General features: G+C 50.1%; 1 protein-coding gene across 2 annotated transcripts in view; it reads left to right on the top strand.

Moving 5' to 3' along the window:
• Positions 1 to 2,279: 2,279 nt before the first annotated feature.
• MYBL2 (MYB proto-oncogene like 2) overlaps positions 2,280 to 26,995 on the top strand; it is a 52,757-nt gene continuing 28,041 nt past the window's right edge. The window contains exons 1-5 of one of the 2 annotated variants that reach the window (XM_050806465.1): positions 2,280 to 2,535; positions 8,945 to 9,038; positions 16,350 to 16,421; positions 17,668 to 17,760; positions 21,767 to 21,987. In XM_050806465.1, coding sequence (XP_050662422.1) covers positions 2,516 to 2,535; positions 8,945 to 9,038; positions 16,350 to 16,421; positions 17,668 to 17,760; positions 21,767 to 21,987 — 500 coding nt within the window. In that variant the 5' untranslated portion in view covers positions 2,280 to 2,515. The remainder of the gene's footprint in view (positions 2,536 to 8,944; positions 9,039 to 16,349; positions 16,422 to 17,667; positions 17,761 to 21,766; positions 21,988 to 26,995) is intronic. The other variant, XM_050806466.1, reaches the window with a different exon arrangement.

Raw genomic sequence — 26,995 nt, 5'->3', positions numbered from 1 at the left:
GGGGTTGCAGTGAGCCGAGATCATGCCACTGCACTCCAGCCTGGGCAATAAAGCGAGACTGGGTCTAAAAAAAAAATGTTAGGTCATTTGCCTAAGATACTGCAACGAATGGTGGAGCTGGGACTCAAACCCCAGGAAGTTTGGCTGTAGAGGCTGTGCTTTCAATGAAGTGGGCATGTCCATATTGATTACTTTATAAGGGGAGTGGGCAGGGGAAACCCTGAATTAAGTGATGTGGAAGTTTCTAGCACTTAAGATGTGAGTTAGTCTTCCTTCTTCTGTGGTAAGTGATGTTTACATCAGCTGGTGGCTGGACTGTCCCCAGGTGGCCAGCAGCTTCTGGAAGGGGGCTCTGAAGCCTGAACAGGGGCTAAAAGGCTGGGGTTTGGTGTGGTCTCTTCAGCGTCCTATCTCAGAGCTCATTTATCTTCCTCTCAGCACTGCTCCCAGGAAGTCCAGTGTGGCTTGATCCTTGGTACTTGGTAAATGTCAATCTAAAATAGAAAACCTTTGCTAAATCTCAAGGAGAGACAGTCTCACTGTCTGTGGCCTAGGCTGGAGTACAGTGGATCACGAGGGCTTGAGCCCTCGAACTCCTTGGCTCAAGCAATCTTCCTCCCTCTGCCTCCCAAGTAGCTGGGATTACAGGCACTCACCACCATGCCCAGGTAATTTCTTAATTTTTTTAGAGACAGGGTCTCGCTGTGATCCCCAGACTGGTCTCGAACTTTTGGACTGAATCAATTCTCCCCCCTCGGCTTCCCAAAGTGCTAGGATTACTGGTGTGAGCCACTATGTCTGGCCTAATCTCTGGGAGTTTAAACCCGAGGTAAACTGAATTCAGTTAAAAAAACCTTTGCCTGGGGCTTCTTATGTCAGGTCTTCTACTGGGTCCTGGAGATAATGGGGTGCATTGAGAGGTCATCTGGACCTCAGGATGCTCCCAGTTCAAAGGGGGAAATGCAGAAGTCTACAGGCAGATTGTGGGCAGTGGACCCGAAATTAAATAAGAATCAGCCACCTGGGAGGGGCAGGAAGTGTTCCTGCCCTTGGTAATGGCTCAGGCAAAGGCAAAGACACCATTTCTTTTGGCCAGGGCTGGGTGGTGGTCTGGCAGATCAGATAAATCTGATTGTGGAGTAAGGAATTTACCTTGAGGGAGAGGAGGACGGTTTTTAATTCTGGAAAAGTAAAGTCAGGTTTGCATTTAGGGAGAGTCATTCTTGTCCGGGGCTAATGCCTGTAATCCCAGCACTCTGGGAGGACAAAGCGGCAGGATCCCTTGAACCTAGGAGTTTCCAGATCAGCCTAGGCAACATAGCAAGACCCCCTTCTCTTAAAAAAAAAAAAAAAAGAAAAAGAAAAAGAAAAAGCGCGGTGGCTCACTCCTGTAATCCCAGCACTTTGGGAGGCCGAGGCGGGAGGATCACGAGGTCAGGAGATCCAGACCATCCTGGCCAACATGGTGAAACCCCGTCTCTACTAAAATACTAAAATACCAAAACAAACAAACCAAACAAACAAAAAAAACCGGGCGTAGTGGCGCGCGCCTGTAGTTCCAGCTACTTGGGAGGCTGAGGCAGGGGAATCACTTTAACCTGGGAGGTGGAGGTTGCAGCGAGCCAAGATCGCGCCACTGCACTCGAGCCTGGCAACAGAGCGAGACTCCGTCTCAAAAAAAAAAAAAAAAAAAAAAAAAAAAAAAAAAAAAAAAATTCAGCCTGGTGTGGTGGCGAGTGCTGGTTTTAGCTACTCGAGAGGCTGAGGTGGGAGGATCGGTTGAGCCTAGGAGGTAGAGGTTGCAGTGAGCTATGATCGCGAAACTGCACTCCAGCCTGGGCGATAGAGCAAGACCCTGCCTCTAAGAAAATAAACAACAAAAACTTAAGTCTATTAAGGAGGGTCTCTCGGAGGCAGGAGAGGAAGCAGGGAGAGGCACAGGTAGGGTGAGGGGCCGCTTTAGCGTGGGGCGGTAGGGACGCAGGAGTGGCTTGGACTAGCGTGGGGGATTCCGCCCTGGCGCTTTCCCTGGCTGGCTCTCCTATGCTCGCGCCTCATTCCCCTTGCTTGGTCTTCGCTATGTGGGCTACTCCTGGGCCGCCACGGACTGACACCTGAGCCAGGCCTCAGTCACATCACGGCCCGCTCCGTAACTCCGAAGTGGCGGCCGCTAGCCCGGTCCTGCAGCCGGCCCTGGAGGGTTTGGGCAGGTGCCGCCCCGCAGGCCCCGCCCCGCCGGCTCCGCCCCTCCCAAAGGCCCCTCCCCCGTCGCCCGCGCGCCAGGCCCGGGCGGCGCCTACGCGCTTGGCGGGAGATAGAAAAGTGCTTCAATCCGCGCCGGCAGCGGCTGCAGTTCCTGCGAGCTGGGAGCGCGGGACCTGCTGACACGCTGACGCCTCCTAGCGCGGCCCGGGGCCCGGAGCGACCGGAGCAGCCTGGGTCCTGACCCCGGCCCGGCTCCCGCTCCGGGCTCAGCCGGCGGGCGGGCGAGCGCGGCGCGGTCCGGGCCGGGGGGATGTCTCGGCGGACGCGCTGGTGAGACAAGTCGGGCGGGCAGAGGTCCCCTCCCCCTCCCTTTAATTCACCCCTCCCCCACCCAGCTCCCCCAGACCCTCCCCAGGCTCCCGCCAAGCTAGGGGTGTGTGTGTGTGTGTTGGGGGCGGGGTGTTTCCGCGGAAATGCTGCGTCCTGGGCCCTCTGAGGCAGGGGCGCGCGTAAAGCAGGGGGGCTCTTGGGAGTCCCTGCGGCTACCCGGGCCTGCTGGGCCTCGGAGCTGGGACGGGCGGGTCTCCTGGGACCCGGGCCAAGCCCTGCATGATGTCATTTTGTCTCCCGCCTAATTGCGGGATGGGGGTGGGCCGGCCGGTGTCAGCTGGCAGGGCCTTCGCCGGGGAGGAAGGCGACCCCTGGGAGCGAGAGGGAGTCACCAGAGTCCCAGTCAGCGGGAGGCCGAGCCTGGGAGGCACTTGTTCCAGCCTAGTTTTGGGTCAACTTGGTGGGTGGGCTTTGCTCCTCAACATTCCGGGGAGCACAGAGACCCCCAAGCCCTCTCCCCCGGACTGAGAAGGGTGCTGGGTTGGGGGCTCTTTTGTCTCTCCCACCTGGGTTCCGCGCCCCAGCTTGGTTCGGTTTGAGACCTCTCTTCCTGTTCCCACGAGGAGTTTTGGGCAGCTGGGGTTGAAGGTGCGGGGGAGAGAGTCCCTGGGGCAAAGGCAGGAACTGCGGTCTCCATTTTACTTATTTCCCCAAAGACTTAAGTGGCAGAGCCGAGCCCGGATCCCGGAGCCAGGTCTGTGGCTCCAGATTCCTCTCTTACACCTGTGCGCCTGGGGCCTCAGCTCCAGGCTTTTCAGCCTGCCTGGGAGACAGGACAGTGGGGTCCTGACCTCTACCCTGCCTGGATCCCTGCAGCTCAGATAACCTTCGGTCCCTCTTTTTTTTTTTTTGAGACGGGGTCTCCTTCTGTCGCCCAGGCTGGAGTGCAGTGGCGCGAGATCTTGGCTCTCACCGCAACCTCCTCCTAGGTTCAAGCGATTCTCCTGCCTCAGCCTCCCAGGTAGCTGGGACTACAGGCGCGTGCCACCACACCGGGCTAATTTCTTGTATTTTTGGTAGAAACAGGGTTTCACCATGTTAGCCAGGGTGGTCTCGATCTCCTGACCTTGTGTTCCGCCCGTTTCGGCCTCCCAAAGTGCTGGGATTACAGGCGTGAGCCACCGCGCCCAGCCAACCTTCGGTCCCTCTTTAGACGATAGCCTCATCTAAAGATGAAGCCTTCCATCCCTCTAGATTTTTGCCCTTTCAGGCTGAGGATAGGGATATGAGCACAGGGACTATGTTCCTCAGGCCCCATTTTCCCAGGGGCAGCACCACTGTCCAGGAAGTTTTTTGTTCAGGCACCTATCAGACCCTGCCCTGGTTTTTTTTTTTTTTTTTTTCTTTGAGAGACAGGGTCTCGCTCTGCGGTCCAGGCTGGAGTGCTGTGGTGCAATCGTAGGTCACTGCAGCCTCGATCTCCCACCTCAGCCATCTGGGACTGCAGGCTGAGTAGCTGGGACTGCGGGCACGCGCTGCCACAACTGGCTAATTGTTTTGTTTATTTATTTAGGAGACAGACTCTCGCTCTGTCGCCCAGGCTGGAGGTCAGTGGCACAATCTTGGCTCACTGCAACCTCTGCCTCCTGGGTTCGAGGAATTCTGTCTCAGCCTCCCGAGTAGCTGGGACTATGGGTGAACGCGGCCATGCCTGGCTAATTCTTTGGATTTTTAGTAGAGACAGGTTTCACTATGTTGCTCAGGCAATCCGCCCACCTTGGCCTCAAAAGTGCTAGGATTAGTGCGGGTGGTGGGGGGGCGGTGGCCTGGCGTCGTGTCTCACCTCACTGTGTTACCCAGGCTGGTCTCGAACTCCTGGCTTCCAGGGATTCTCCTCCCTTGGTGTGAGCCACCTTGCCTGGCCCTATCCTGACTGTTCATTCCAGAAGTGACTGCCCCTAGACCACCCTCAGGTCCTCAGCTACTTCTCCCCTGAGGGGCTCAGTGGAGGAACCCCTCCCATGTGAAGGGTGGCAGCTCCACAGCCCTCAGCCCTTTTCCTGGCCATTTGCTGTAACTCTCCTCTGCCCTAGTGCCCCACTTCCCACTTTGTCTCTGACTCACCCCTGGAGCAGAGCCCAGCACGTTGAAGGGTAAAAGGTAGGGTATGTTGGACCAAAATGTGGTTTCCACCACTAACTGGCCTCTGCTTTTTCAGCCGGGATTAGGATATGAGGACTTGCAGGTGTCTGGAGTTAGGAAGGTCCAGAACTTGGCAAGTGGCCTGACCCCTCTGAGCCTCAATTTCCGCATCTTTTAAGTGGGGATAATGAGAATGTGGGTGAAGTTGATGGCCAGCACACGTGGTAAAGTATATCAGCTCACAAATCTCCCAGCTGTCTGAGATGCTGACCCTATCTAACAGCATTGGAGGCTGGGTGTGGTGGCTTACGCCTGTAGTCCCAGCACTTTGGGAGGCCAAGAGTTCCAAGACCAGCTTGACCAACATGGTGAAACCCCTCATCTCTACCAAAAATACAAAAATTAGCCGGGTGTGGTGGTAGGTGCCTGTAATCACAGCTACTCAGGGGGCTGAGGCAGGAGAATTCGCTTGAATCCAGGAGGTGGAGGTTGCAGTGAGTCGAGATCATGCCACTGCACTCCAACCTGGGAACAAAGCGAGACTCTGTCTCAAAAAAAAATAAAAAATAAAAATAAACAGCATTGGAACATGAGGGAGTGTCCATGCAGATATCCTTTCATCCTTGAAAGAATATTTGCTGACCTTCTGTTAGAAGCCAGGCCTTCTTTGTGCTGGACGCTGGAGAAGCAAAGATGGTTTCTGTCACAAGCTGTCTGGGGTCAGTTGATTTTGAAGCCAGCTTCATTCTGTTATTAGTATCTTCTGGATTTTTGCCTTCTGTATTGCAATGGTGGAGGACCCATGAGCTGGGTCAGGAATGAATTCCAGATCCTTCTGTATTGCTGGCTGTAGACACTGTCCCTTTCCTGTTTCTGAAAATTTTTTTCTTTTGAAACTGGGTCTTGCCTGGCCTAAAACATTTAATTAGTATTTCTTATTGACTAATAGGCAGCAGCTTTGCACATTTTTTCATTCATTTGTGTATTCAGTCAGTCCCTGGGCAAACATTTAAGACCTTTTGGTGATAAACCCTGGGATACCGAGGTGGAGCTGACCTTTGTAGATGATGTAGAGGAGAGAGGCAGTTGCAGCGTAAGGGCCTGAGACATGTGCTGTGGAAGTATAGGAGTGACTCTAGGAAGCAATGGTGAGCTCTGGAAAACAAGGAGAAGATAATGTGAAGAGCATAGTAAGCTGCCTTTTATTTGGTCACAAGACCGAGACTTGGCCTTGTTTGGAAACCTGTAAGCTTTTTCCAGTTTGCAAATGTCTGACCTAGCAACTTACCTGACCAACGTGACTTGATGCAGGTCCTGTCGGGTGGAGTTGGGGAAAGATTACTAACTTTCCTCAAGCACCTGACATCTCTGGAGGTGGATCCTATATGATTTCCTTTTTTTTTTTTTTTTTTTTTTGAGACGGAGTCTCCCTCTGTTGCCCAGGCTGTAGTGCAGTGGCAGGGTCTCGACTCACTGCAACCTCTGCCTGCTGGGTTCAAGCAGTTCTCCTGCCTCAGCTTCCCGAGTAGCTGGGACTGCAGGTACACGCCACCATGCCCAGCTAATTTTTGTGTTTTTGTATTTTTTTTTTTTTTTTGAGGTGGAGTCTCGCTCTGTTGCCCAGGCTGGAGTGTGGTAGCACGATCTCTGATCTCCACTCACTGTGACCTCTGCCTCCTGGGTTCAAGCAATTCTGCCTCAGCCTCTGAGTAGCTGGGATTACAGGCGCATGCCACCACACCCAGCCAATTTTTTTTGTATTTTTACAAAAAATTACAAAATTGTAATTTTGCCATGTTGGCCAGACTGGTCTCGAACCCCTGTCCTTGTGATCCGCCTACCTTGGCCTCCCAAAGTACTGGGATTACAGACGTGAGCCACCGTGCCCGTTTTTTTGGGCTGATTTCCAGTTTTTTTTTTTTTTTTGAGACGGAGTTTTGCTCTTGTTGCCCAGGCTAGAGTGCAATGACTCGATCTTGGCTCACGGCAACCTCCGCCACCCAGGTTCAAGTGATTCTCCTGCCTCAGCCTCCTGAGTAGCTGGGATTACAGACATGCGCCACCACACCAATCTAATTTTGTGTTTTTAGTAGAGATGGGATTTCTCCATGTTGGTCAGGCTAGTCTTGAACTCCCAACCTCAGGTGATCTGCCTGCCTTGGCCTCCCAAAGTGCTGAGATTACAGGTGTGAGCCACCGTACGTGGCCCGATTTCCATTTTTGTAACTACTAAACTGGATAAATATGAGAATTTTTTGGAGCAACTGGGAAGATTGCCTGGTAGAGTAAAAACACTCAGAACTCAAAGCAGCTCGTACTGGTTTTTTTTTTTCCCCCCGCTACAGCCATGTTAGAAGATATTGTACACTGGGCCGGGCGTGGTGGCTTACGCCTGTAATCCCAGCACTTTGGGAGGCTGAGGCGGGTAGATCATGAGGTCAGGAGTTCAAGAGCAGCCTGACCAAGATGGTGAAACCCTGTCTTTGTTAAAATGCAAAAAAAAAATTAGCCTGGCGTGGTGGCAGGTGCCTGTAATCCCAAGCTACTCGGGAAGCTGAGGCAGAATTGCCTGAACCTGGGGGGAGGAGGTTGCAGTGAGCTGAGATGCCATTTCACTCTAGCCTGGGCGACAGAGTGAAACTCCCTCTCAAAAAAAAAAAAAAACAAAAAACAGGATACTGTACGCTGATATTTCTCTCCATTAAGCCTGTGTGTAGGCAAGGATTGAAAAGGGATTTGCAAAAATGGACGTAAGCTGGACACGGTGGTGCACACCTGTAATCCCAGTTACTTTGGAGGCTGAGGCAGGAGGATCGCTTGAGCCCAGGAATTCAAGACCAGTATGGGCAACATACTGAGACCCTGTCATTACAAAAAAAAAAAAAAAAAAAAAAATCCACACATGAAAAAACAACTTGGCCAGTCATGGTGGCTGAGGCCAGTAGTCTCAGCACTTTGGGAGGCCAAGATGGGAGGATTGCTTAAGTCCAGGAGTTCCAGATGAGCCCGGGCAACATAGTGAGATGTTTCTACAAAAAATACAAAATAGCCAGGCATGGTGTCATGTGCTAGTAGTCCCAGGTACTTGGGAGGCTGAGGAGGGAGGATTGCTTGAGCCTAGGAGTTGGAGGCTGCATTAAGCTATGATTATGCCACTATATTCCAGTCTGAAAGACAGAGCCAGACTCTCCCTAAAAGAAGAAAAACAACAAATGGACATAATATATTTAGAATTTTTTTCCCAAATAACTAATATCTCTTAAAATCCTGGTGCCTGATAACTTACTTCATCAACTTTATTCCTTAAAATATCCATGCGGGTTTGTTACTGAAAGGGAAAAGTGATAGTCTGATTTTAAACATAATATTCTTGGTGAAATCTTAACTTTCTTTTTCCTTTTTGCCTTTCTTTTTTTTTTTTTTTTGAGACAGAGTCTTGCTTTGTTGCCCAGGCTGGGTGCAGTGGCGTGATCTTGGCTCACTGCAACCTTCACCTTCTGGATTGAAGCAATTCTCCTGCCTCAGCCTCCTGAGTAGCTGGGATTACAGGCATGCACCACTGTGCCCAGCTAATATTTGTATTTTTAGTAGAGAGGGGGTTTCACCGTGTTTCATCAGGCTGGTCTTGAACTCCTGACCTCAAGCAGTCCACCCCACCTTAGCCTCCCAAAGTGCTGGGATTACAGGTTTGAGCCACTGTGCCTGACCTGTTTTTCTTACAGCTTTTGAAATCACTAGGGCATTCCTGAAGATTAAAAAGAAGAAAGTAGCTCTTAACCTATTTCATTAAAGAATTTAAAAAGCGGTGAGGTCAGATGTGGTGGCTCATGCCTCTAGTCCTAGCACTTTGGGAGGCTGAGGTGGGAGGATCGCTTGAGCCCAGGAGTCCAAAACCACCCTGGGCAATATGGTGAGACCCTGTCTCTACAAAAAGTACAAAAGTTAGCCGGACATGGTGGCATGCCCCTGTAGTCCCAGCTACTTAGGAGGCTGGGGCGGGGGGATCATTTGAGTCCAGGAGTTCAAGGCTTCAGTGAGCTGTGATCATGCCACACTGAATTCCAGCCCAGTGGCAGAGTGAGACCCTGTCTCAAAATAAAAATAAAAATAAGTGAAGCAGAAGTGCCTATGTCTTAAAAAGAAGAAAAAGTAAAAGCTCTCTCCCCCAGACCTTTCCCTAGGGTGGGCTGGTTGCTGCCTACACGCTCTCCATTATGTAAAACATACGGACACACCATCCTTGACCTTTGGCCTGCTTTCCCCATAGCGAGGATCTGGATGAGCTGCACTACCAGGACACAGATTCAGATGTGCCGGAGCAGAGGGATAGCAAGTGCAAGGTCAAATGGACCCATGAGGAGGTGAGTCCATGGGGAGGAGAGGATTGATGGCAGCTGGGGGCTGTCCAGAGGAGCTGAGCCTGGAGTCCTGATGTCCCATCAGATGGGATGAAGAGGAGGAGTGGGTGAAGGAAGGGATGGGTCCTCTGATTGACCTCATGCTTCTACTCAGAGCATTCTGGGGGACTCTCAATTCTGAGGACTCAGCGGGTGGGAAGGGGATGTGTGTCCCAGACCTCAGGGCCCATTGTGTCTCCTGAGCAGCTGGCATGTTCTATGTCATGGACGTTGATTGTGCTTTTTGCCTTTTGAGTGCTAGGAGGTTCGGCCAAGTCTGTAACTCCCCCTTTCTTTCTTGTTTTCTTTTTTTGAGACGGAGTTTCGCTCTTGTCACCCAGGCTAGAGGGCAGTGGCGTAATCTTAGCTCACTGCAACCTCTGCCTCCCGGGTTCAAGCGATTGTCCTGCCTCAGCCTCCTGAGAAGGTATGATTACAGGTGTGAGCCACCACATCCAGCTATTTTTTTTTGAGACAGAGTCTCGCTCTGTCACCCAGGCTGGAGTGCAGTGGCATGATCTTGGCTCACTGCAACCTCTGCATCCTGGGTTCAAGCAATTCTCCTGCCTCAGCCTCCCGAGTAGCTGGGATTACGGGCATGTGCCACCACACCTCGCTAACTTTTTTTTGTATTTTTAGTAGATACGGGGTTTCACCATCCTGGCCAGGCTCATGACCTCGTGATCTGCACCTCAGCCTCCCAAAGTGCTGGGATTACAGGCGTGAGCCACTGTGCCCAGCCTTAATTTTTGTATTTTTAGTAGAGACGGAGTTTCACCTTGTTGGCCAGGCTAACGTTGAACTCCTGACCTCAGGTGATCCACCCGCCTCGGCCTCCCAAAGTGCTGGGATTACAGGTGTGAGCCACCGCACTGTGCCAACTCCCACTTTCTTTTTCTAAAAAAATGAACTGTATTGAACCTTCTGACATCAAGCCCTGAACTGGTTTCCTTCTAGCTCCGTCTTTTTATTTTCTAGTAAACGTGATGGAAATATAATTTATATGTAATCATATGCAATCAAATGCCCTGTTTTTTTTCATTTTTGAGACAGGGTTTTTGCTCTGTTGCTCAGACTGGAGTGCCGTACTAGCATGGCTCACTGTAGCCTCAACTTTCTGGGCTCAAGCAATCCTCCCTCCTCAGCCTCCTGAGTAGCTGGGACCACAGACATGCGCCACCACGCCTGGCTAATTTTTGTATTTTTTGTAGAGATAGGGTCTTGCCATGTTGCCCAGGCTAGTCTCAAACTTTTAGGCTCAAGCAGTTCTCCCACCTCAGCCTTCCAAAGTGCTAGGATTATAGGTATGAGCTACTGTGCCTGGCCAAATGCCCCTCGTTATGGTGAACAGTTTGATCAGTTTTTTTTTTTTTTTTTTTTTTTTTTTTTTTTTTTTTGAGATGGAGCCTCTGTCTCCCAGGCTGGAGTGCAATGGCGTGATCTCTGCTCGCTGCAACCTCCGCTTCCTGGGTTCAAGCAATTCTGTGGCCTGAGCCTCCCGAGTCGCTAGGATTACAGGCACCCGCCATCATGCCCAGCTAATTCTTGTATTTTTGTAGCAATGGGGTTTTACCATGTTAACCAGGCTAGTCTTGAACTCCTGACCTCAAGCAATCCACCCACCTTGGCCTCCCAAAGTGCTGGGATTACAGGTGTGAGCCACTGCGGCCAGCCAGTTTGATCACTTTTGACAAATGCACATACCAATGTAAGCTCCACCCTGATTATCCCAAGAAGTCCTTGTGGCCCTTTATGGTCAGGCTTCCCCAGCTCCAGGCAATTGCTGATTGATTTGTTTTGCCTGTTTTTTTGTGGGGGGGGGTGTGTGTGTGTTAACTTTAGGTTCAGGGGTATATGTGCAGGTCTATTATATAGGTAAATTGCATGTCATGGGAGTTTGATGTACAGGTTATTTTGTTACCTGTAGGTAATAAGCATGGTACCCAATAGGTAGTTTTTTTTTTTTTTTTTTTTTTTTTTTTAAGACAGTCTCTGTTGCCCAGGCTGGAGTGCAGTAGCGTGATCTCAGATCACTGCCACCTCCGCCTCCTGGGTTCAAGCGATTCTCCTACCTCAGCCTCTCAGGTAGCTGGGATTACAGGCACATGCCACCACACCTGGCAAATTTTTATATTTTTAGTAGGGACAGAGTTTCACCATGTTCACCAGGCTTGTCTTGAACTCCTGACCTCAGATGATCTTCCCACTTCAGACTCCTAAAGTGCTGGGATTACAGGCGTGAGCCACTGCACCCAGCCCCAATAGGTAGTTTTTTGATCCTCATCCTCCTCCCACCCTCCACCCTCAAGTAGGCCCTGGTGTCCTTGTTCCTTTCTTCGTGTCCATGTGTATTCAGTGTTTGGCTCTTACTTATAGGTGAGAATATGTGGTATTTGGTTTTCTCTTCCTGTGTTTGCTTAGGATAATGTGTTTTGCCTGTTCTTGAATCTTCTGTACATGAAATCATACGGTTGCATTCTTTGCATCTGACTTTTGTTCAGCATAGTGTTGGGTGATTCAGTAACTTGTCCTTTTCTATCACTGGATAGTATTCCGCTGTATGGGTATATATAGCACACAGCGTTTCACCTGTTGATGGATGTTTGGATTGTTTCCGGTTTTTGGCTATTGTGTATAGTGCTACCATGAAGATTCTTGCATAAGTCTTTTTGCAAATACATGTTTTCCTTTCTTTTGGGAAGATAGTTAGGTATGGTCATGAGGTAGGTGTTTGTTTAGTTTTATAGAAACTGCCTTTTTCTTAATTGATTGTACCGTTTTAGACTCCTATTGGCCTTTTTATTTTACCTTATTTGTTCTTAGTGTCTTCAGTTCTTCAGTGTTTTTTGTTTTGTTTTCAACCCATAGGTAACATCATAGATGTCCTTAATTTTAGGTTTGGGTTTTTTTTTTTTTTTTTTGAGACAGGGTCTTGCTCTGTCGCCCAGGCTGGAGCTGGGACTACAGGCGCCTGCCACCACGCCCAGCTAATTTTTTGTATTTTTCGAAGAGACGGGGTTTCACCATGTTAGCCAGGATGGTCTCGATCTCCTGACCTCGTGGTCCGCCCGCCTCGCCCTCCCAAAGTGCTGGGATTACAGGCGTGAGCCACCATGCCCGGCCTGATTTTTTGTTTTTAAATAGAGAAGAGGGTCTTGCTATGTTGCCCAGGCTGGTCTCCTGGGCTCAAGCAATCTTCCTGCCTTGGCCTCCCAAAGTGTTGGGATTATAGGCAGGAGCCACCATCACTAGCTTGTTTTGTTTTTTCTAAAACTTGCTGTGTGAGTGGTAAAACCCTTTTTAATCATGAAAGATGTTTTTCCAGATGCGTGCTTAGCAAACCTTTTCTGCTCATCCTGTTGTGGACCAGGGACTATATTTGGCTCTTGTGGGTTTAGAAGAATAAACAAGGCCAAGTTTCTACCCCAGAGCAGCTTTCTCCCTGGGATGGAGAGATAAGACCGTGCGCAGGTCCCTGGAATGTGCTGTGGTCATCCGCGGCACCAGTAGGATCAGTGTCTGTTGGTGCTCGTTGTTACAGCTCTGGGCACCTGATAATTGTAGGATGAGTGGATGGTGAGTACCTTTAGAAGGAGATATTACTGCTGCCTGACGAGGTTAAGGAAACTTATATGGAAAAAGTGACCTTCGAGCTAAGGATGAGGATTTGGAAATTTAATAGTGAGGGAAGACCTACAGTGTGCAAATGTTGGGTAAGTCAGATCAGAAAAGGGGCTGTAGGTGGAGAAAAGCCAGTACAGGAGGCCAGTTTGGTTGGAGGGAAGGGTCCTTGAAGGTGTGGAGAAGTGGTTGACGGAGACGAAAGAATACATTGGGGCTGATTCCTCAAGGGCCTTGAGTGTTAGGCTTAGAAGCTGTAGGATTGTTCAGCTCTCAATGCAAAGCCAGGTTAGCTTCGTTTTTGGTTTGTTTTTTCTAAGTCTGAACTGGACAAAGATGGAAGGTTTCTAATGCAGGAGTGATGTGAATGTAGCCGGGCTTCAGGGGAGCTCATCTGCTGTGTGGGGAATCGATAAGACAGATGGGTGGCCTGGCGCAGTGGCTCACGCCTATAATCCCAGCACTTTGGGAGGCTGAGGCAGGTGGATCACCTGAGGCTAGGAGTTCAAGACCAGCCTGGCCAACACGTCAGAGCCCTGTCTCTACTAAAAATACAGAAACTTAGCCGGGTACGGTGGTGGGTGCCTGTAATCCCAGCAACTTGGGAGGCTGAGGCAGGAGAATCTGTTGAACCCAGGAGGCGGAAGTTGCAGTGAGCTGAGATCGCGCCATTGCACTCCAGCCTGGGCAACAAGAACAAAACTCTGTCTCAGAAAAAAAAAAAAAAAGAGATATAGAGCACAGGCTGGGGCTGAGAGACCAGTGCTGAGGGAGTGGGAGAGGGCGCTGTGCCAGGCAGGCAAGAGGTGGCTGTGGAGAGGGCAGTGCGGGGATGGAGCTGACCATGTCAGAGAGTCCCAGGGCAGGTGGAAAGAGTGTAAGTTTGGAAACGATAGTATCCAGGTCAGTTGTCAGGGAGGGTGGTGGTGCCAGAGATGGACTGGGGAACACGGGAGGAAGCAGGTGTGAGCCTGGCCAGGGCAGGGAGGGGGCATGGTTTGGGTAGGGAAGGGTGTCCTGGACTGGCCACAGGTGGACATGTGAGTGCAGGCCTGGGCTGGCTCACCCAGAGAATTTACGGTGACTTTGCCCAGCCTGTGCTGGTTCTGGCCGAGCTGTAGTTGAGGGCTTTGATTCCTATGGTGAGCTGCATTGTGACCAATTTTTCTGTCTAGGAGCATGTATGCATATATACACATATAAATTTGTATGTGTGACAAAACCATCTCTCTTTAAATTTATCCCCTTTTTCCTCCCCCTTAAATCTACCCCTTAGCCATCTTTAACTTTGTAGTTCAGTGGTGTTAAGTATTTTCAGATTGTTTTGCAAAAGATCTCTAAAACTTTTTCATCTTTGAAATTGGAAATGAGGCTGAGTTCGGTGGTTTATGCCTTTAAACCAAGCACTGTGGGAGGCCGAAGCAGGAGGATTGCCTGAGTCCGGGAGTCCTAGACCAGCTGGGGAAACATAGCAAGGCCCTGTCATTAAAAACAAAACAAAAAAAAATACCCACCAACTTGGTGGGTCATGGTGGCTCAGGCCTGTAATCCCAGCACTTTGGGAGCCCGAGGGAGGAGATTGCTTGAGGCAGTCTAGACCAGCCTGAGGAATATGCAAGATCCTGTCTCTCCAAAAAAAAACCCAGAAATTAGCCAGGCATGGTGGTGTGTGTCTGTGGTCCCACCTACTTGGGAGGCTGAGGTGGAAGGATCACTTAAGCCCATGAGGTTGAGGATGCGGTGGGCTCTGTTTGCACCACTGCACTCTAGCTTGGGTGACCAAGCGAGACCCTGTCTTAAGAAAAAAAGACGGAAAACTGAAACTAATTAAACATGAATTCACTCTCCTCCCACCCTCCAGCCCTTGGCAGCTATTTTTCTACTCTGTTTCTGTGATTTTGACTATTTAATTTATTTATTTTTTCAAGACAGAGTCTTGCTCTGTCGCCCAGGCTGCAGCGCAATGGCGTGATCTCTGCTCACTGCAACCTCCACTTCCCGGGTTCAAGCGATTCTCCTGCTACAGCCTCCCGAGTAGCTGGGATTACAGGCGCCTGCCACCAGGCCAGGCTAATTTTTGTGTTTTTAGTAGAAACGAGCTTTCACCATGTTGGCCAGGCTGGTCTCAAACTCCTGACCTCAGGTGATCCACCTGCCTCGGCCTTCCAAAGTGTTGGGATTAAAGGCCTGAGCCACGGCGCCCGGCCTGATTTTGACTATTTTAGATGCTTCATGTGAGTGGAATCCTGAGTATTTGCCGTGTCTGGCTATTTGACTTAGCAGTGTCCTCAGCTTTCATCCATGCTGTAGCATGCGTCAGAATTCCCTTGACTGAGTAATACCCATTGTTTATATGCATGACATTTTCTTTCTTTTGTCTTTTGTCTGAGACGGAGTCTCACTCTTGATTTGTTGCCCAGGCTGGAGTGCAGTGGCATGATCTTGGCTCACTGCAACCTCCGCCTCCTGGGTTGAAGCAATTCTTCTGCCTCAGCCTCCCGAGTAGCTGGGATTACAGGCTCCTGCCACCACACCCGGCTAATTTTTGTATTTTTAATAGAGATGGGGTTTCGCCATATTGGCTAGGCTGGTCTCGAACTCCTGACCTCATGATCTACCTGCCTTGGCTTCCCAAAGTGCTGGGATTACAGGTGTGCGCCACCATGCCTGGCTTGACATTTTCTTTATATATTAATCGATTTAACTGAGGAAAATTTTATATACAATTAACTACAACCATTTGTAGTACAATTGAGTGGAACCACCAGCACAGCTGGGCTATAGAACATTTCCATTGTCCCCAAGACATTCCTTGCCCCCCTTTGCTATTCATCCCTCTCCACCACTGGCCTCAGACAACCACTTTTTGTCCCTGTAGCTTAGTTTACATTTTCTCGAATTTCATATGCATGGAATCATACGGTGTGTACCCTTTTGTGTCTGGCTTCTTTCACGCATCATAGTGACACTGAGATTCATATTATCGCATGAATTGGTAGTTCATTTTGGGAGGCTATTTTGATAGATACTAGCCTGTCTTCTAACTACTCTTGTTTTTGCCCAGGCCTCCTGCTTCTAGTGCTAAATCACTGTCACCTCTGGTCTGAGTGCCGTAATGACCTCCTTACATCCACTCTGCTCCCTTCCAGTCCCTTTCCCACCCTGTAGCAGGCAAAGAGAACTTTATAAAAAGCAGGTTTGACTGTGACCACCCACTGTTCAAACACATCAGTGGTTTTGCATGATAGATGGTTGAACTGATGCTGCAAATGATCTGGCTCCTATGGTTTCCTCCAAAATCATCTTGCATCTGTCTTGCTTCCTCCATCCTAGCTGTTCTGCATTTCCTTGGAACCTGTCCCTTAGCATCCCGGAGTAGGCAGTCACCACATACCTCTCCATATCTCCCAGCAGGGAGTGGCTTTACTTTTGTTCCTGTGAGCCTTTGATTGGCAGCTGGCTCCCTCCTGTAAGATCGGGGCAGCTCTGTTGCTGCCTGCTGCTGCAGCTGTAGTGCCTGGCACTTAGTAGGTATTCACCTCATGACGGAATGAATGAACGAGACTGTTCCTTTTAGATTGGGCTCCGTCACAGGCAGCCCTGAGGTTTTCTGCACGTATGTGTGCTGAGCCCCTGTCTTTCTGGTGTTGGCAGGACGAGCAGCTGAGGGCCCTGGTGAGGCAGTTTGGACAGCAGGACTGGAAGTTCCTGGCCAGCCACTTCCCTGTGAGTACAGTCCCTCTGTGGCCCTCCCTTGGGACAAGGACTCTGAGAGAACAGTGTGCCTGGGTCTGACTTTGCCAAGGAGAGGAAAAGGGGAGTTCCTTACTAAGCCCCTCAAAACAAAACCAAATAAAACAGGGCAAATGAACGTTTGTAGGATCTTTCTTCCTAAACTGGCATTCAGGGCACACTGATGTAAACATCTCCCAGCTCCTCAGCATGCCTGCTGGTCTTCAGGCTCTGAGACATTTGCAGCATGTGGTGCATATTTGCATATCTTCCTGTAAGTCAGGAGTGAACAGGTGTTCGGTTTCTCAACAGTGAAACTGAAACTGAGGGGAAGTGATGCTTTCAGCAGGTTTTATGGTGAGGCCCCCACAGGGCTGGTGGGTGCTACCACATTCGATTAGAGCCTCCCGATGATGAGGGGATTCCCCTTAGGACCTCCTTCTCAGGCTCTCCCACCCCTGACCCACAGGTGTCTGGGAGGGAGGGGGTGTGGCAGGAGCTGCCATATGTCTTACTGCCTGGGCTGCTCAGAAAGCAAGTCACCAGATCCCTTCCTGCCGCATTTCCTCATCTCCCCCTCTTCTTTTTTTTTGTTTGAGACGGAGTCTCGCTCTGTCGCCCAGGCTGGAGTGCAGTGGCCGGATCTCAGCTCACTGCAAGCTCCGCCTCGTGGGTTCACGCCATTCTCCTGCCTCAGCCTCCTGAGTAGCTGGGACTATAAGCGCCCGCCACCTCGCCCAGCTAGTTTTTTGTATTTTTTAGTAGAGACGGGGTTTCACCATGTTAGCCAGGATGGTCTCGATCTCCTGACCTCGTGATCCGCCCGTCTCGGCCTCCCAAAGTACTGGGATTACAGGTGTGAGCCACCGCGCCCGGCCTCATCTCCCCCTCTTCTGTGTAATCTGAACTCTTCAGGGAATAAAAATGCTCTCCTAGAAAAAAGCAGGGGTCCCTGACATACAAAGAGTTAAAGACTTGTAATGGTGGCCTCTTGCGTTTGGTTGGTAGGGAGTGGCTTCCCACGGGGGCCCGAGTTTGCCCTCTCGTGTAGCAAAGGGAAACTGTCCATGTTCCGGCATGTGGGCGTGCAGTGTGTGGTGGCTGCATGGAACAGGATACACCTACCCAAGGTGTGCCTAGTCCCAGGCCATAGGCCCCTGAACCTAGTACTTAACCAGGCTCCCAGCCCGAGGTCCCAGAAGTTCTCACAGATTGGTTTGTTCTTCTGTTCTTTTCCCAGAACCGCACTGACCAGCAATGCCAGTACAGGTGGCTGAGAGTTTTGAACCCAGACCTTGTTAAGGGGCCATGGACCAAAGAGGAAGACCAGAAGGTAACTGCTTGGACAGTGCCTTGTACACAGTGGGCCTTCACCCACCAGTGAACCTGAGGACTGTGAGATTGCCTTGTGTTGGGGTTGGGGTGTCAAGCTGAGCATTGGGTATGAGTTGTCTACCAGCCAGTCTGATACTCTTATGCTGCCCTGGCTGCAGCCCTGAGATTCCAAGTTTCGGAGTGTCTCCAGACTTCCGTGGTCCGAGGGCTGTTGGGCTGATTACTCAGCTTCTCTTGTTCTGCCCATGGAGGGGAACAGCAGCAGTGCGGCATTGTCATGAGAGTTAAGCAGGTGATGTTTGTAGGGGGCTTGCAGGTCCTGTACATGGTGAGCTCTCAGCAAATGGCAGCTGCTGCTATCCCTGATTTAATGATGATTTCACCCTGTGACCTTCACAGGGCAAGCATAGATGCCTTCTTTTGATCGCCATAGCAGTCCTGCGAAGTGGGCAGAAGTTGTTAGTCCCATTTTATAGATGGTGAGAGCAGGGCTCAGAGAGGCTGGGGATGTCCCCAACCTAGAAGAGGCAGTAAGCGCCATGACTGCCCTGGTATACCTTGGGAGTTCCCTCATCTCTTCTCCTTGATACCACCCCAGAGGATGCCATTCTACCGAGGCAGGCGTGGCTCATGGGAAAGAGGGAGATGAAGGGAACTAGGCTTTTTTTTTTTTTTTTTTTTTTTTTTGTTATATGGAGTCTCGCTTTGTTGCCCAGGCTGGAGTGCAGTGGCACAATCTTAGCTCACTGCATCCTCCGCCTCCTGGGTTCAAGCGATTCTTCCGCCTCAGCCTCCTGATTAGCTGGGATTACAGGCACGTGCAAGTACGCCTGCCTAATTTTTTTGTTATTTTTAGTAGAGATGGGGTTTCACCATGTTGGTCAGGCTGCTCTCGAAATCCTGACCTCGTGATCCACCCACCTCGGCCTCCCAAAGTGTTAGAATTACAGGCGTGAGCCACCGCGCCCAGCCTGGAACTAGATATTTTTAAATTGATTTTTTTTGAGACAGGTTTTACTCTGTTGCACTGGCTGGAGAGCATTGGCTAATTTTTTTGATTGATTGATTGAGGCAGAGGTTTGCTCTGTCACCCAGGCTGGAGTACAGTGGCACAGTCACGGCTCATTGCATGCAGTCTCAACCTCCCAGGCCCAAGCAATCCTCCCATCTCAGCTTCCAAAGTAGCTGGTACTACATGTGCCACCATGCCTGGCTAATCTTCTTGAAAAATTTTTGTAGAGACAGTGTCTTGCTATGCTGCCCAGGCTGGTTGAACTTCTGGGCTCAAATGATCCTCCCATGTCAGCCTCCCAAAGTGCTGGGATTATAGGTATGAGCCACTATTCCTGTTCTTTCTTTTTTTCTATTTTTTGAGACTGAGTCTTGTTTTGTTGCCCAGGCTGGAGTGCAATGGCGCGATCTTGGCTTACTGCAACCTCTGCCTCCCGGATCCAAGCAATTCTCTGCCTCAGTCTCCTGAGGAGCTGGGATTACAGGCTCCCACCACCACTCCTGGCTAATTTTTGTATTTTTAGTAGAGATGGGGTTTCACCACGTTGGCCTGACTGGTCTTGAACTCCTGACCTTGTGATCCACCCACCTTGGCCTCCCAAAGTTCTGGGATTGCAAGCGCAAGCCGCTGTGCCCAGCCTTTTTTTTTTTTTTTTTTTAAATTTATAGAGACAGGGTCTTCCTATGATTCCCAGGCTGGTCTTGAACTACAGGGCTCAAGCTATCTTCTCACCTTGGCCTCCCAAAGTTCTGGGATTATAGTCATGAGCCATGGCTGGCACTTCACCTTAAAATTAACTTTAATTAACTCAGTGTGGTGGTAGGGTGCCTGTAGATGGAAGGCGAGTTGGGAGGATCATTTGAGCCCAGGAATTCAAGGCCGCAGTGAGCTATGATCACACTACTGCATTCTAGCTTGGGTGACACAGTGAGACCCTGCCTCAAAAAAAAAAAAAATAAAGCCTGGGTGTGGTGGCTCATGCCTGCAATCCCAGCATTTTGGGAGGCTGGGGTGGGTGGATCACCTGACATCAGGAGTTCGAGGCAGCCTGACCAACATGGCGAAACTGTGTCTCTACTAAAAATGCAAAAATGAGCCTGGTATGGTAACGCATGTCTGTAATCCCAGCTGCTTGGGAGGCTGAGGCAGGAGAATTACCCGAACTGGGGAGGCGGAGGTTGCAGTGAGCCGAGATTGCGCCATAGTACTCCAGCCTTGGCTGTAAGAGTGAAACTCTGTCTTGAAAAAGAAAAAGAATGAAATTTATTTATTTATTTATTTATTTTTGAGGTTGAGTTTCGCTCTTGTTGCCTAGGCTGGAGTGCAATGGCATGATCTCAGCTCACTGCAACCTCTGCCTCCCAGGTACAAGCGATTCTCCTGCCTCAGCCTCCTAAGCAGATGAGATTACAGGTGCACGCCACCATGTCTGGGTGATTTTTGCGTTTTTAGTAGAGAGGGGGTTTTGCCATGTTGGTCAGGCTGGTGTCGAACTCCTGACCTCAGGTGATCCACCCGCCTCGACCTCCCAAAGTGCTAGGATTACAGGCATGAGCCACTGGGCCCGGCCTGAGACCTTGTCTCTTAAGAATAAAATAAAATTTAGTTTGAAAATACTTTTTTGCCTGAGTGTGGTAACTCACACCTGTAATCTCAGCACTTTGGGAGGCTGAGGTGGGTGGATAACTTGAGGTCAGGAGTCTGAGAACAGCCTGGCCAATATGATGAAACCCCATCTACCAAAAAATACAAAAATTAGCAAGGTGTGGTGGTGTACCTGAATCCCAGCTACTTGGGAGGCTGAGGCTGGAGAATCGCTTGAACCTGGGATGCAGAGGTTGCAGTGAGCTGAGATCGCCCCCCTGCACACCAGTGAGACCCTGTCTCTAAAAAAGTAAAAACATAAAATTGGGCTGGGCGCGGTGGCTCATGCCTATAATCCCGGCATGTTGGGAGGCCGAGTCAGGCGGATCACCTCAGGTCGGGAGTTCAAGACCAGCCTGACCGACATGGAGAGACCCCGTCTCTACTAAAAGTACAAAATTAGCCGGGTGTGGTGGCGCATGCCTGTAATCCCAGCTACTTGGAAGGCTGAGGCAGGAGAATCGCTTGAACCTGGGAGGCGGAGGTTGTGGTGAGCCAAGATTGTGCCATTGCATTCCAGCCTGGGCAACAAGAGCAAAACTTCATCTCAAAAAATGAAAATAAAGTAAAAACATAAAATCTTTAAAAAAACAAAAACAAAAAACAAAGTGATATGTGGTTGCTATAAAAATTTAAACCATACAGAAATGAAGTCAAATATTTATTCACCAAAATCTTTGCCAAAAGAAGCATCCACTCTTCCCAGTTTCTTGTGGCCTGTGTGCACACGAGAATGTGTGTGTCTGTTGTATAGGCGGGGCGTGGCCTGGCTCTTGTGGCTGAGTATGTTGTGGTTTGTGTCCTGAGCTAGGAAGCCTGACTGAGGGCAGGTGGGGACTCAGGTCCAGCTAGGTCAGCCCGCCATGCCTGCTACCATGGCTCAGCCTGTGCCCTCCCAATTTCCACAGAAGTGCTGGGAGGTCTTGTGGCAGCCTGGGGCATGGCCGGGGTGGGAAAGTCTATTTCCCACCTTTAGTTTGGACCCTTGTGGTTGTTCCTCCTCATCCCTCTGCTCTTTTATACTTAGCTTATTGGGTTGAGCCCTGAAGAGGGAAACAGGACTCTGATGCCTTTGTTTACCCCGGCTTGATCTCTGCTCTAGAAAGAGTCGCTGGCATTCTAGACCTAGATTTATTCCAGGCAGTAAATGAGAGGGGTGTGGTCAGATCCTCAGGTAGGACTTGTGGGCTACACAGAGTCATACTGCGTGGCATCCCCTGCCACCCGCTCCGTGTTGCCTGAGGGGATGTGGTAGGTGGCACCTCCCAGGGCCGTGGCAAGGCTCAGGTGGATGTGAAGGGCGAGGGAGGGGCTGGTGCAACTGGCTACCCAGAGGCTTTTCTCCAAGGTCATCGAGCTGGTTAAGAAGTACGGCACAAAGCAGTGGACACTGATTGCCAAGCACCTGAAGGGCCGGCTGGGGAAGCAGTGCCGTGAACGCTGGCACAACCACCTCAACCCTGAGGTGAAGAAGTCTTGCTGGACCGAGGAGGAGGACCGCATTATCTGCGAGGCCCACAAGGTGCTGGGCAACCGCTGGGCTGAGATTGCCAAGATGTTGCCAGGGAGGTAAGCTGTCTTCTTGGGGGTTGGGGCAGGTTCTCAGGAGGCCAGGCCCATGTTTCTGATGGAGGAGGGTTCCTTGGTGGGTACTGTGGTCCTATGCTCTTGTTCTCTAACACCCAGCCTCGGCTTCAGGACTCCCAGAGGCATGCATAGTCGGGAGGAAGGGTGGTTCCCCAGGAAGGCCCTGTCTTCTGTCAGCTTAAAAGAACAGATGGTGATAAGGGAGGCCTCAGCAAGAAAGTGAGAACCCTGGAGTCTAGTTCTCATCCAGTTCCCAGCTCACTGTGTCTTCTTGGTTAGCCTCTTCTCTTCGACTTCAGTTTCTTCTAACACAGAATAGACTTGAGATGTGGAGTAGATGGGCTTTCTTTAAGAAGAAAATGTGTAATCCCAGCACTTTGGGAGGCCGAGACGGGCGGATCACGAGGTCAGGAGATCGAGACCATCCTGGCTAACACGATGAAACCCCGTCTCTACTAAAAATACAAAAAACTAGCCGGGCGAGGTGGCTGGCGCCTATAGTCCCAGCTACTCAGGAGGCTGAGGCAGGAGAATGGTGTAAACCCGGGAGGCGGAGCTTGCAGTGAGCTGAGATCCGGCTACTGCACTCCAGCCTGGGCTACAGAGCGAGACTCCATCTCAAAAAAAAAAAAAAAGAAGAAGAAAATGGTCAGGCTGGGCGCAGTGGCTCACGCCTGTAATCCCAGCACTTTGGGGAGGCTGAGGCAGGTGGATCATGAGGTCAGGAGATCGAGACCATCCTGGCTAACACGGTGAAATCCCGTCTCTACTAAAAAACACAAAAAATTAGCCGGGTATGGTGGCGGGCGCCTGTAGTCCCAGCTACTCGGGAGGCTGAGGCAGGAGAATGGTGTGAACCCGGGAGGTGGAGCTTGCAGTGAGCTGAGATCGCGCCACTGTACTGCAGCCTGGGCGACAGAGCCAGACTCTGTCTCAAAAAAAAAAAAAAAAAAAAAAAAGAAAATAGTCAAAAATCAGATAGTACTATAATCTGCTAAAAGGTTTTTTTTTTTCTTAAAAGGTTTGTAATGAAAAACATCAGTCTTTGTCACCACTCTGTTAACTCACTCTACTAAAACAGACTCATCTTTTTGAGTTCTTTATCACTATCTCTGTAAATGATGTGCCAGTTTACATATTGATCCTCTGCTATGGGAGATTAGCTTTCTTAGGCTTTCCCATTCCCCATATGTCCCTATTGCTCCAATAATGTATTATAGTTATTAAAATAAAATGTTTATGGTCGGGCATGGTGGCTTATTCCTGTAATCCCAGCACTTTGGGTGGCTGAGGCGGGTGGATCACTTGAGGTCAGGAGTTCGAGACCAGCCTGGCCAACATGGTGAAGCCTCATCTCTACTAAAAATACAAAAAATTAGCTGGGTGTGGTGGTGGGCCTGTAATCCCAGCTACTTGGGAGGCTGAGGCAGGAGAATTGCTTGAACCTGGGAGGCAGAGGTTGCAGTGAGCCGAGATCACATCACTGCATTCCAGCCTGGGCGACAGAGCGAGACTGTCTCAAAAAAAAAAAAATTTCTTTTTTCCTAAATGCTGAAAGCATTCCATGATCTTTTCTCCGGTTTTTCATCTCTTTTGCTTCATTTTCTGGAAGATTTCTTATCTTCTAACCCTTAATTTGAAGTTACTTTCACTAAAAATTTTACTTTCCAAGGGCTCCTCCCTTTTCTGGCATTCTAACACCCAGCCTCAGAGTTTCAGGTGCATGGGATCTCTTGGAAAGGTTTTCACCTGTGAGGGAAGGAGTGGAGAAAAGTAGGGAAAGGGCCAAGCAAGGGATGGGGTCTTGGAAAATCCAGCTTTGGCCTGCTATAAGGCCAAGGGATGTGTGTATTCATGTGTATACATGCAAGGCATGTACGTGTGAGGCGGGCGCGTGTGTACATGGGTCAGGGAACTCCTGGGGCATCTTTGGTTGTGCCTTCCAAGGGCTGGTTTGTTTTTTTTTCATCTCACTCTGTCACCCAAGCTGGAGTGCAGTGGCATGATCCAGCCTCACTGCAAACTCTGCCTCCCAGGTTGAAATGATTCTCCTGGTTCAGCCTCCCAAGTAGCTGGGACTACAGGTGCACACCACCATGCCTGCCTAATTTTTGTATTTTTAGTAGAGACGAAGTTTCACCATGTTGGCCAGGCTGGTCTCGAACTCCTGACCTCCTGCCCACCTCAGCCTCCCAAATTGTTGGGATTACAGGCATGAACCACTATGCCCAGTCTCTTTTTGAAACAGGGTTCTCACTCTGTCACCCAAGCTGGAGTACAGGTGTGTGGCTCATTGCAGCCTCAACCTCCTGAGCTCAAGCAATCCTTCTGCCTCAGCCTCCCAAGGACCTGGGACTACAAGTGCCTGCCAGCATACCCAACTAGTTTTAAAATTTTTTGTAGGGGCAGGATCTCCCTGTGTTGCCCAGGCTGGTCCCAAAGTGCTGGGATTATAGGCATGAGCCACCACACCTGGCCTGGCACCCTATTCTTATTTTGTGGTTTCAATAGCTTACTTCTCTGTCAATATATATATATATTTTTTTGGTGTTTTTTTTTTTTTTTTTTTTTTTTTTTTTTTTTTTTTTGTCCGAGTTTCGCTCTTACCGCCCAGGCTGGAGTGCAGTGGTATGATCTCAGCTCACTACAACCTCTGCCTCCCGGGTTCAAGTGATTCTCCTGCCTCAGCCTCCTGAGTAGCTGGGATTACAGGCGCCTGCCACCACACTTGACTAATTTTTGTATTTTTAGTAGAGATGAGGTTTCGCCATCTTGGCCAGGCTAATCACAAGCTCCTGACCTCAGGTGATCTGTCTGCCTTGGGCCTCCCAAAGTGCTGGGATTACAGGTGTGAGCCACCGCACCTGGCCCTAAGCTGGATATTGTTCCCCTGTTTTCCATCTTCTGAAAACTTGTAAAAAATCTCTTACTAGTGGCTGTCTTCTACCTGTTTCTCTTTGTCCTTGTGAATTTTTGCCTTGCTTTATTTTGAATTCTTTTTCTTGTCATGGCAGTGTGGTCCTGGCAGGGAGAGAAAATGCCAGATCGTTTGTTTTCCCCAAAGTCTGAAATGATCCCTTTTCAAAGCCCAAACCTGAATGTGTCATCTTTCTGGGGCTTCCCCTTACACTTGGGTTGGCAACTTTGGCTTCTTTCCCCACATGGCATGTTTGGCTCACAGCTGCCCCCAGCCTCACTTTGATCCACTGTCACTTGAGCTCACTTGGTTTTAGCTGCTTTGCCTCCTTTCAGTCCCTCGAACCCTGAGGTCTTCTGACAGCTCCTAGTGCTACTCTGTCGGCCTGCAGTGCACTCCCGCTTGTGCCTATTGTGTAGCTAATGTGTTCTTATCCTTCAATTCTCAGTGGGGGCGCTATTTCTTCAGAGAAGTTTTATCTGTTCTCCCAGACTGTAGTTGGTCCCCAGTGACTTCTGTGTTGTGCCCACACCTGTCTGTGGAGTAGTGTGTACCCCAGTTTTAGCTGGAGATAACATTCATCTCCCCTGCTAGATTCAACTGTCAGTGGCAGCCACCTGTCTTTATTTACCGATGGATCCTCAGTGCCTACAATAATGCCTGGCACACAGTGGGTGCTTTTTATATGTGAGCAAAAGAATGAGTCTCACTATAGCTTGGGGCACCCCAGACTCTGGTCTTGGGGAGTGGGAGGGCTGGGGAGGTGTTTTGGGTCAGGTTCCCTGGAAGCAGAACCTGTGACTCAGAGTTTCAGGTACATGGGATCTCTTGGAAAGGTTTTCACCTGTGAGGGAAGGAGTGGAGAAAAGTAGGGAAAGGGCCAAGCAAGAGATGGGGTCTGGAAAATCCAGCTTTGGCCTGCTATAAGGCTAAGTGGTGTGTGTATTCATGTGTATATATGCAAGGCATGTACGTGTGAGGAGGGCACACGTATACATGGGCTGGGGAACTCCTGGGGCACTTTTGGTTGTGCCTTCCAAGGGCTGTTTTTTTTCTTTCTTTTATTTTGAGAGGGAGTCTTGCTCTGTTGCTAGGCTGGAGTGCAGTGGCATGATCTCAGCTCACTGCAAACTCTGCCTCCCAGGTTCAAGCGATTCTCCTGCTTCAGCCTCCTGAGTAGCTGGGATTACAGGCATGCACCACCACGCCTGGCTAATTTTTGTATTTTTAGTAGAGACGGGGTTTCACCATGTTGGCCAGGCTGGTCTTGAACTCATGACCTCAGGTGATCTGCTTCCAAGGGCTGTTATGCAGATAAAGTCATAGTAGAAGCCGTTGGCAGCATGTCCGTCAGCTGGGGGATTGGATGCGCTATAGGGACAGAGGATCTGGGTAAAGCACTAGGAGCACCCCTTACCCCACACCTTTGCCTGGTGAGCATTGTGTCCCTGAGGGCTTAGAGTGCAAATGATCCGAGGATATCCTCTTAGACTGGGTGCTCAGTCAAGCTGTTACTTTCTGTTCACTTTTCTTCTTCTTTTTTTTTTTTTTGAGACGGAGTCTTGCTCTGTCACCCAGGCTGGAATGCAGTGGCGTGATCTTGGCTCACTGCAAGCTCCACCTCCTGGGTTCACGCCATTCTCCTGCCTCAGCCTCCCGAGTAGCTGGGACTACAGGCGCCCGCTACCACGCCTGGCTAATTTTTTGTATTTTTAGTGGAGACGGGGTTTCACCGTGTTAGCCAGGATGGTCTCGATCTCCTGACCTTGTGATCCGCCCGTCTCGGCCTTCCAAAGTGCTGGGATTACAGGCGTGAGCCACCGCGCCTGGCCTCTGTTCACTTTTCAAGGGAAGAGCATTCTGCTTGGCACTCCAAAGAAGGTAGTGCCTACTGTGTATAAGCATAGTACCTTTGCATTTTTAGTAGAGATGGGATTTCACCATGTTGGCCAGGCTGGTTTCGAGCTCCTGACCTTAGGTGATCCACCTGCCTCAGCCTCCCAAAGTGCTAGGATTATAGGCGTGAGCCACTGCGCCTGACTTGCCGCTTGCTTCTCACTACTATACCTCTAT

The sequence above is a fragment of the Macaca thibetana genome, chromosome 10 (assembly GCF_024542745.1).
Source record: "Macaca thibetana thibetana isolate TM-01 chromosome 10, ASM2454274v1, whole genome shotgun sequence".
Taxonomy (NCBI): Eukaryota; Metazoa; Chordata; class Mammalia; order Primates; family Cercopithecidae; genus Macaca; species Macaca thibetana.
Note: the sequence above shows the minus strand (reverse complement) of the source record. Positions and strands in the feature narration are given on the sequence as shown.